This window comes from Hydractinia symbiolongicarpus, chromosome 9 (assembly GCF_029227915.1).
Source record: "Hydractinia symbiolongicarpus strain clone_291-10 chromosome 9, HSymV2.1, whole genome shotgun sequence".
In the NCBI taxonomy this organism is placed as follows: Eukaryota; Metazoa; Cnidaria; class Hydrozoa; order Anthoathecata; family Hydractiniidae; genus Hydractinia; species Hydractinia symbiolongicarpus.
Genome location: NC_079883.1, coordinates 14,837,213 through 14,848,417, shown reverse-complemented (window position 1 = coordinate 14,848,417; position 11,205 = coordinate 14,837,213). Strand labels below are relative to the sequence as shown.

Below are 11,205 nucleotides of genomic sequence, written 5' to 3'. Positions count from 1 at the left end.
ACGGCAACTTCTGCTTCAACTGTACTAAAGGGGAGAGCATGAGAAGCAGCAGAGACTGGTTGCATCATGTCAACTAGGCTGTTAGTATCAGCCACTCTTCTTTTTTGGTGACCTGGAAGGGAGGGCTCATCGTAAACAGCGGACAAGACTTCATCTACAAGGTTTTTAAAGAAGTTCACATCACCAGAATGGTCACACAGATGTCTTGGACGTGGTTAATTGTGCGCCTTACCTCCAGTTCTAACCAACATACCCAAATCCCTTCAAACTAAAATGTATTGGAGTTTTAGTCATATTGGTCCAAGGTTATTCAACACTCTCCCAAGATATTTGCGGGACCTCTCTGGAGTACCAGTTTCTGCTTTCAAAAATCATTTCGTCAAGTTCTTAATCCATGTTTCTGGCAAACCCTCACTGCCAGGTCACCAAAAACGATAGACCTTATGACAAAAATTCTAAGAAAAGATACTCCTGCTATCCCTGAACTTCATTTCAGGTCAATGTTGTAGCAGAAGAAGTTGCTGGCGTCCTCAACTAAGACAAAGCTTAGATGAGCTGAAAGATTATCAAAGGTAGGCGAGAGTTTAACTGTGAAACAATCGTGCTCCCCCCTCAACTGACGTTGTTCCAAGTGACATTCCGAGCTAATAATATAATGCTAAAGCTACATGTAGGTAAATAAATGCTATCAACTTTAGTAAAAAATCCTGCTTTTATTCCATACCAGCTAGTTAATTGCCAAACAAGTGTTTCTTTATCTCCAGAAACCAGACAGGAGACAGTTTTGAAAAAAAAAAAATTATTTATCGTCACTGTGTTGTGCTATATACTTTCTAGTAACCCTGGTGTAAAATTAGTGCCCTTAAGAAACTGAGGCATAAAAATTCTAAGTAGAAAATTATCCCAAGGTATATCAAATTTGTTTCTACCACAAACACATGCTTGATCACATGGCAGCCATATTCTTCGAACATTTTTCTCAGATAACCAAAAGTTTATTAATTTTTTGTTACCACAATCACTTAGTAATCGAGTCAATTGGCACTTTGTAAACAAACAAAATGGCAGCAAAAGTTGGAAAGGTTGCAGTCGAAACGAGTGCTTTCTTATTGTGTGATGTTCAAGAAAAATTTTCCTCTCTCATCAAATACTTTCCTCAGATATGCCTGGTTGCACAACGCCTCTCTCTAGCTTCAAAGCATTTGGAAGTTCCTTTAATTGCTACGGAACATTATCCGAAAGCATTAGGTAATATTGTTCCAGAAATAGATGTTTCAGAGGCGAAGATCTTTCCTAAAACCTCATTTTCTATGATGGGAGCACCTGGACTCCGTGAACATTTATTTACTGTGCGACCTAATCTCAAATCTGTTGTATTGTATGGAATTGAGGTAAGAAAATATATTGTTCTCAAATTTTGAAGTGAGTTACAGAAGCTAGTTAAACATTGAATAACAAACTAAAATTTTTATTATATACAGTCGTTTTATAATTTTCATTCTATAGTTACATAATGGTTATTTTTCTTTTATTTTAAAAAATGTCGTTAGGTCTTAAATTTAAAAAAAACCATGTAGTTGGATGTATGTTGTGTTATATTGTAGACACAGATGTGCATCTTGCAAACAGCCTTGGACTTCCTGGAAGAAGATTATGATGTTCATGTAATAGCTGACGCAACTTCTTCACGAACTATGACCGAAAGGTTGCTTGCACTTGAACGTATAAGACAATGCGGTGGATTTATCACAACCAGTGAATCGTTGTTGTTTATGCTACTTAAGGATGCCAAGCACAAGCAATTTCGAGATATTCAAAAACTTATTATGGAGTCAGCTCCTTATCAGGGGCTTGTACCACAAGACTGATTATTTAGTTTTTTGGCTTATTTCTTTATTTTTTATTTTTCTACAGATTTCCATGCATTTTATTGCCTATGAAAAATAATTATTATAAAGAAAACATTACCCCTTAATTTTTCACGTTACAATGTGAACCAGCAGATTCCCTAGAATTTTACAGCATGTATTATTTCGTCGAGCGTTCACAGGACGATAATCCTACTACGCATATTTTCGTCAACGATGTATGCGGATTACTTCCAGTTTTACTTTTTATTCGCGGTCGGGAAGCTTTACCACAACTAGACAAACTTTTTATCAGCAAGAAGAATGTTTTTAAGAAGAAAATTAGATGTCGAATAAAAGTCATACCAACGTGTTTTTTTTGAGACCTTAGTTTAAAATTTCGAGGGAAGTTGTTCAGTAAGGTATAATAAGATGTCTTGGTAAACTTGGATAAAGTTAAAAGTTAATTTAATGTTTCGAGCTAAGTTTTAGGATTGATTTTAAACTGATGTAGAAACCTAAAGACGTGACACCCTGCTGGCATCCATCGGGCTAAGACTGTGTTCACAATATTATTAAGAGGTAGGTAAAGCATGTCACACGGTCTTGGGCTCCTTTGGTGCAGATGTTGCGTGCACAGTGGTGATGAAGCCGAATATGAACACCAATCCCCCTCTACTGCTGATTTCTTAGAGAATACAACTAAGATTTTGGATGAGGTGGAAATCTTTAGTGAGTTGAAGTATGATCGCGGCATTGTTTTTAAGTGGGATGGGAAATGATTGTGAGTCACTTCAGGGTGCCTTTCCATTTATCTGTTTTCTAATATGCGTAGATTCTGTATCTCTCATATACCTATTTACACATTTAACTTCAAGTTTTTCTTTACAAAGAAGTTCTATTAGAATGTTTACATCGACTCCATATGTCTTTTAAGTATGCATAAAAGTACACTTTATATATATTTTTTATATACTTTCATCAATGTCTAAAAATTAGAGCCTTGCATTTGCTGGTCGCAAGGTCATCAAGCTTTTTTCCACCTTCTGCTTGGTTCTCCTTAGTTGCTTGATTGCAATAATGATCTTCAATCTTTTATGTTCTATCGAACGCTATAGCTGTAAGTTCATAAATCATATTTTGGTCTTTAAAATTCATTATTTGGTTGCGTAAATTCATCATTCGGTCGTGATCATTTATCATTGGTCTTAATAATTGATCATGCGGTAGTGATCGTCATCATTTGGTCATTATAATTCTTTATTCGCACATTTTAAATTTGCTCATGTCAAATTTGCAAAATCGTCATTCGCACATTTCAAATTTCTCAAAACCATATGGAGAGCACTAAATGGTTATTTTGGTTGTAGTGCGAAGAGCGGGATATCCCAAAATGGCGAAGATGAATAATATATTTGGAATTGTGGACTTGTGTTGATAAATTTAAGAAAGTGTGAATGTAGCATTGTATTGGCATTATCACATGCACAACTGGTGAATGTTGGGGTAAAGGCACTTGGAGATCGATATCGTTTAAGAGAAGCATGTCGACAAGCTCGAGGACAACAGCAGCAACAAGAGGAAGCAACAACAACAACAGCACCACCCCCACAACCAATAATAATTTCACGAACACCTTACATATGAAATAAACACAGACAGAGGCCATTACTTTCAATACCATATGCTGGAAGGTCTACAGGCAATGAGAGAAGGAATAATAGGAATATGTTCAATGCCAACCCCAATTATAAGAATTTGTCCTGCTGTCCTGAATTTGATTATTCGTTGCATACATCATGGACTCCCTTAAGGAGCCATTAAGTTGATTATATCTTTATGTAAAAGACGAGCTTTAATTCCATTAGGGAATTTATTTTTCTTTAAATATATATACCGTCACATTTTATTCTAAGACAATAATAAGCGATTACCCCGGGCTGTACCACAAAATATCGAGGTCTAAGTGCCGGGCGAGCTTGCGAGGTCGGTGCAATGACTGGGGCTGTATTTTGTTAACCGTCTAAGTTAAATAAAAATAAAAAATAAAAATTTTAGTTTAGTGTTCTTATAATAATAAAATTCACTAGCACTACTTTTGTTAACACTCGAGGTCAAAATTCGAAACAGTCCTGTCTAAAAACAAACATTTTATTTGAATTCGAATGTCCCTATAGAATAAAACTTTGTAAACAAAACATTACGATGTTTAACAGGTACAGAATAATGTGTAAAGTTGAATCAATGCGCAGCTAAAATATAGTTACAACGAATATTGAAGTAATTTTTTTAACTAGCTAGCTAGCCAAGAATAACATGGGCTACAACGAGTTTTGTATTGACTCGGTAACCACAAAGCTGAAGGAACGAATCTGAAAATGAGAGGAGATGTATTTTTTATGATTCGGTCGCCCTGTATTTAGTATTTTTGATAAAACTGGATATCAGATCATCGTTTTTTTATGGACAATGCAGCTAGTTAACTAGCCATGTTAAAGAAGCATCCAGACGAAATGTTGGTGAATCTGGTTATTTTAACTGTTAAACTTGACATTGTTTTGTTTCTATCCCATGAAAATGTTTTTATCGATAAATGTATTGTAGGAGTTAGATATATAATCATTTCCAATGCTTCTTAAATTTTTTTTTTGTGCTTGTTTACATTTTTCTTGACGACGGGCAATACCGCAAAATATCGGCTCGTCTTCAAGAGCGCTAAGCCAATCAGAATGCTTAAAAACCCGTATTGCCCGCTTTGAAAAATCCAGACGGTTAACAAACTTTCGAGTTGCGTTAGTGAAAGGAATCACAATTTGTAATTGTTTAAAGAGACATATCGCAAATAAAAGCTTCTTCCTGGCGCAAACAATCCAAACAACAACTACTTTCTTAGATTTCTTCCCCGCTTAGTAGTGGCTGCCTAGTGGTACGCGCAATGTTTCTTAAGCTAATAAGGGCTCATAAGGTGGTAACAAAGAAAGTACATCATTAGGTTTTAACATGATATTTTCATACTGATCAATAAAATACCTTACATAGATTTTTTTATCGTACACCTTTTTTATAGGCAACCAAGGGCTTAGATTTGACTCAAAAACTTCTAATCAATTAATAACTTCTAAGCACTTGCTGGTCGCGCTGGAAACTTTAAGCAACTGAGACTTGAATCTGAATCTGCTTACTGATGCAATACGCAAAAAGTTTTTTAAGTCTTTGTTTCAATAAATAACATAAAAACTCAACAACAGCAAGTGTAAAGCTGAAACCTTGTACAAGTTGTATATTTAACAGTTTATATGCTGAACTCAGAGTTTTGGTCATAGCAACTGAGACTGAAATGAAATATAGAGTTGCTGATAAAGAACATGTACAAGTATAAAGCATTATCTTAGGCACCCATACTCTAGGTTCTTTCCCCATGTTTGGACAAACATTTTCCGTTGAGCATAATATTTGGGACATATAACTTTCTTCACCTGAGAAATTCTTTCTTACTTTTTTTCAGTACAGTATTTCTTTGTTTAGCTACTAAAATAGGAAGTTTTCATCGTGTTTACCTGATCGCATAAAAAAGTAAATTTATCCTAGAGAAAAAGCACTCTTAAAAGAAGGAATATACTTCTTAACATTTGTTGATTTTAACGTTTGCAAGGTCCTCACGTCCGTGCAAAATAATATTATTTTTTTTCGTGCTTTTAGAATCAAAGCAAACCAGACACTTGAATAATAAATGTCAATATTGACATAAGTACAAAATTAACAAAGTAAACAATCAAACAGATTGCTAAAAGAGATTTAAGTGTTTAATCGAAAGAAAATTACTCAACGCTATTTTTTAATTGGCTTGCGTTGAAAGCTATCCATTTTACTTTATGAGTTTCCAAGACTACTTATAAAACCGATAAACTTCACAACCATCTCTATATATGCAATATATATAAAGTTTATGTTCAAAGACGTAATTGTTTCCCGTGAGTTTAACTCACAAAAGATGGATCATTTATAGTGGAAATGCTTCTCAAAAGATCTCTATTATAATCTATTTTAACGAGATTTTAATAACATGCCTTCGTTACATATTCGATCCATTATATAAAACTCTAATGTTTTGAAAATGGCATGCGACAGTGGTATGTTAATTAAAAAGACAATAAAGCTAAAAAAAAAATAATTGAGTGTGCTTTTTATATATGGCTGTAGGGAATTAAAGTTTTATTTTTTTAAAACCATAGAAATGTTGTTTGCAAACTAAAGAAGATGTTTTCTTTTAAACAGAAGTTTTATTTTCGATATCAGTTACAAGCCAGAGAATATATCGAGGATAAATCACCCAGCGGTACCGATTTTCAGAAAATATGGAAAAGTATAGAAAAATTGTTGACGGTAAGGATAGTAAAACCAAATGGAAAAACGAACGTCGAAATATATTCATGGTTTTATGCTACGAAGCATTGCTCTTTGGTATTGAGCTAACTATATTCGAACCAAGCGAATACTTTTACTTTAAAAGATTCAGCAACACTCAAGCAGCTGTACTGTGTTACAGCTTGTCACTTGCTTGTTCTGTGTTGACTGCGTTGATATCCTCATTTACTGTGAGTTATTTGATACGTCGACACGAATTATACAGTGGGACGTCGTTGATGTTAATGTTGGTTTCAATTCTCGGTTATGTAATATACTGCACTGCAAGAGCACCATATTTGGTCATTCTCGGTAAATCTCTTGCTGGATTCGGAAAGTCAACGAATATTGTTTCGTCTGTTTATCTGCAGCGATTATATTCAAACGAGGAGCTGGAATTAAAGATGATTGTTTTAACAAATTTTGTCACGATTGGATCCATACTGGGACCATTTTTTACATATATATTTGTGCTAATTGACACCAATCTTCATGTCTTATATCTGTCTTACGAAAATGCTCCTGGATTTTATTTAGCTATTTTCAAATTAATCTTATTTATTTTGGCATTCTTTCTTCTCAATGATATTCCTGGGGAAAATGACCAAGAACATTTTATACATTCCAAAAAACGTTTCACGCAATTGTTTTGTCACTCTTCCGAAACACACGACAAAGATGAGAGTGCATGCCAAGGGTTATTCGCCCAATGCACGTTTACAGAAAGTGAAGACAGCGAAAGAGAACTTAATGAAACATTGGAACCTACAAGGAGTAGAAATGTAGTTTCCATAACAACAGCTGCTCAGGAAATGCTTAATATAGATACCAGTTTGATTTTGCTCGTGGTAATATCATACGGCATGGTTTTTAAAATTATTAATACTTTAATACCAGTGGAATCTTCTCTTTATCTAGAATGGGGTGCCAAACGTGTAGCAGCAATTTCAATAGTAAATTGTTTGGTTGGCACAATAGCATCGATGTTTCTCACATGGTGTATTGAAAAAACAAGTCATTATATTGCCATGTTTGCTGGCATGCTTGCTTGCGTGGTGTCGCTCTCCTTATTCTCATCATTACCTTCATTCAACCAACAAGAGACACCGTTTACTGGTATTTTTTGCTCGATGTCCATACTGAATGTTTTGATGTCATGCTTCATCGGTTTATCGTCCCGATTAGTTCTAATGCATTGCGTGGAAAAGAAATTTCGTCAGTTTTCAGATGCATTTCGCGCATGCCTACTGGAGATATCGTACCTGATTGGCGCATTATTAACCGCCGGAGTGCACATGAATTTGACTATTAGTGGCACCACTCTAGCAGTATTTAATTTCGTTCTTTTTGTAGCAGTCATTGTCAAATTAAAAAAACTTTGGATATGAACCTTAATAATTTATTTTAGTTTAAAAAATCTTTAGAAAAGAAATATTTATAGACGTATTGTAAATTAATTCAAAACATAGTTATAAATAATTACTGAAATAAGTCAAAACACTGAAGAACTGCACTCAAACGATTGTATTTTGTCACGAATCAATGTCTATATATTTCCTGCATTGAGCTCTTAGCTGCTCAGTTGTAGACTTTTATTTTTTCCAACTTTTTTTACAGCCATATCGTCATCAAGGGGTACTTTTGGTATAATGCATGTCAAAATGTATCCAATTCAGAGTCAAATGAAGTAGCCTCGACTAAAATTTCATATATGCAATATTTACAGTAGCCACAAGCACCCACAAAGTATATTAAGAAAAGACAAAAAATTTTCGTTCGTTTCTACAAGTAATCACACAAGCTATAAAAAATAGACGCAATTTCAACTTGTCAAAGTTCACCTATTAATGTTTCCAGCAAATTTAAGGGATTTAAGTTTTTTGGTTAGACCTCAACTTATAAAATGTGATAATTGTTGCTGAGGTCAGCGTAACAATTTTTATCGAATTTTGTGCATGCGTGCGACTGGCCCAATTTAAACGCTACTTACGTTAAATCTACGTAATGCAGCATACAGGCATAAAATTTCATAAGTTGATACTTTTTGCCAACTTTGTAAAATCGCCAAAACAGCGCCGTTGTCTCAATATTTTCGTGAGGCGTTGTATGCAGTAAATGCTTCAATTCACGTGTCTAATTTTTTCCTACTGCAGGGTAGAAAATGTCAAAGGTTTCATTTAGATATTATCCAGATAACAATCTTAAATAAAAACATCCCCCAGTCAAATTGTATCTTAAATTCTTTAATCGCGTTTTCTAGCATGCATTTTTAATAGCTTACCGTTGTAGGGACACCAATTTCCGCAAATCTAGAGTGTCTTAAAGACACCAGATAAGGAAATATAGCTTTCCCAAAATGGTAACCAAACCAACCGGGTCGCTATGAATAAAAGAGTGAAGGTGAAACATATTACCTGCACAAGCATCCTAAAACTCAACGAAATGTTATGAAGTGTCAAGAAAAAAAAGGTGAATGCTTCATAGTATCAGTCCAAGAAATCCAGCAGACATTAGAAAACATACACTTGTAAACAGAATAGAATAGAGATAAGTTGCTTTGCGTTCTGCTAAACACTTCTGTTGTTTTCCCATCTCCTTCTTGTTATTCACTTTAGGATAGGTTATTGTTTATCACTTTCCCCAATGATTTGTGTATTATTAAATTTCACTTATATAACAGAAAGACACACACAAAAAGCAACATAAACACAAAGTAAAAACTGAGAAAATTAGGGTTAAGAAGAGATAAAAGTTAAAATAGATGTTACGACAAGATGCAGCACTAATAATCATACCAGCCGCCATTATTCCTAGAGTCATGCTGCTTTGTGGATCTTTTTCTAAAATCGCATTCCGTCCATTTCCTTATCATCTTACAAAAAAAGAGAGCTTCATATAAAATATCGATTCTGATAATACAAAATTCTCGTACCACTTTGAAAGTAGGTAAATGAGATCCGTTAATATTTTCCTTTAGCACATGTTTTGTGTAAAGAAAGCTCTGACATTTTTTGATTGTTTTTATTCCTTTTTTTTGTGCAATAAGGAGCATAACAATACACTTAGAAAAAGAATTAACTTAATGCAGTCTAATTGTTGTCAAAAGCCTCGTTGTGTCATAAATTTCGGCATTCTAAAAGTCTTTAGCTACTTTAGCCATTCCAAAATGTCGGTATTCATCTTCTGTAAAGTTCTTAACCAAAACTCTCGTGCAGTGATCGATTCTAATAAAAATGATGATTCAGAGCTTGTTTAGCAGTTTATTATCCTGCGAAAAGCAAATTTATTGACTGGATAGACAAGCAGTTTAGTAAGATACACCATACTTTGTTTTTCTCTGATTGATAGGAATCTAAAGATTTTCCATTCAAAGTGCTTCATCAAGATTATATATTTTAAATCTTCCGTAATAAGATTTTGGTTGATCTATTTAATTAAAATTTTGTCTAAATATAACTTCATTTCATCAGTTGGCCAAAATGAATTATTTTATTAAATGTATTTGTTCTTAAAAACATTTTTGAGTTCATATTTTTTAACATTTTATCGTACAATATATATAACGTTAAGTAAGATCTCGAGTGGACATGACAAAATGGTTTAAGATGGTAAAACCAGGCGTATCTCTAACTACGAGAGCAAGGGAATAAGTATAGAAATGACAAACAAGAGGAACAATCATGATCACGTCTCTGCAAGCGTGGTTCAAAATTATAAAGGGTTAAAAACTGTAAGACAAAAAAACAACACAAATTCTCTACATCCTAGAATAATCCTAGAGGCATGGATTGACTGGTTCTATTTAACACCGGTTTATCACGGTCAAAAAAAAGGCTATCCTCGGAAGAGGAAGGGGTTCAAAATAGTTCCCTTCCTGCACTCCAAAAATGATAAAGAAGTCATTTTATCACTACAAAGTCACAAAACTTGGCGTAAATGTTAGCACTGAAGGACAATTGGATTAAAAAAGTTTAGATGACGTCAATCATTGAGTCACAATGACAACAGACGTGACGTCATATTAATTTTTTTAATGCCTTAAAGCTTATTAAAAATGTTCAAAATTCGCCAAACATCAACCCATAAAACGGTATCTTTCCGAAATTATTACCAAAAATTTAGGAGGGAAGGTTTGCTTGCCTTAAATGGTATTGTAATATGACTACAATACATGGAATCACAGTCCCGATATTTACTTGCGCAAGCATCTAAGTGATTACGTAATGCCTGATGCGCGCGCAGAAATGGAGGTAAAAATGAAACAAATTAAGCGGAAAAGTTACCTCCGTTTCGGCGCGCGCAGGAAAAACACGGCACTATGATTGAGTGCATACTTACCTTTTTTCGTTACTTGCACGTACAAGGTAAACTTTCACACTACAAACCTTAACAGATAACAATACTCAATAAATGAATAACAAAAGAATCCCTGTCTTAACTTATAAAAAGGTTAACACCCTGTCACAAAATATCTGAACTTCTGAAAGACTGGATCCAGCTATGTCGGCGGCACCTATTAATTTCAGAACCGCGTACTTCTCCTTATTACAGCAAACAAAACACACTGGTTACACAAATAAGAAAGAAGAGAGATTGTTCGAGATTAGACAATTACGCAATGTGTACAGTTGTGCTGATAACAGTCATATGGATAAAGGAAGTCAGATAGAAAATGAGCAAAGAAGTTATCACAGGTTACTGATTATTACTAGAAGTTAAACAAAGGGGTTTTCACGTAATAGATTTGAAGGAAGATTTTTTAATTGGTAGCGATGCCTTAATATTAACTTACAAGATAACAGTAAATATACTGATATTATAATATGAAAAGATTTTTATAAGAAGATACTAATAAGGCTTACAGTTCGAAAGTACTTGGTACTTACTTCGTAAGACTTATATCTTGTTTGGCTAAGAGAAAAGCATATACAGAAAAACTACTTCAAAGGTGCAA

General features: G+C 34.2%; 2 protein-coding genes across 2 annotated transcripts; both read left to right on the top strand.

Moving 5' to 3' along the window:
- Positions 1–1,025: 1,025 nt before the first annotated feature.
- On the top strand, positions 1,026–2,210 carry LOC130656619 (isochorismatase domain-containing protein 2-like). The gene is made up of 2 exons (XM_057459510.1): positions 1,026–1,391; positions 1,605–2,210. Exons 1-2 carry the CDS (start codon positions 1,062–1,064, stop codon positions 1,866–1,868), a joined length of 594 nt encoding a protein of 197 aa, XP_057315493.1. The 5' UTR covers positions 1,026–1,061; the 3' UTR covers positions 1,869–2,210.
- A 3,992-nt stretch (positions 2,211–6,202) lies between these two features.
- Positions 6,203–7,639, top strand: LOC130657778 (uncharacterized). Its single transcript, XM_057460780.1, has one exon. It carries the CDS (start codon positions 6,203–6,205, stop codon positions 7,637–7,639), a length of 1,437 nt encoding a protein of 478 aa, XP_057316763.1.
- The last annotated feature ends 3,566 nt before the right edge of the window (positions 7,640–11,205 follow it).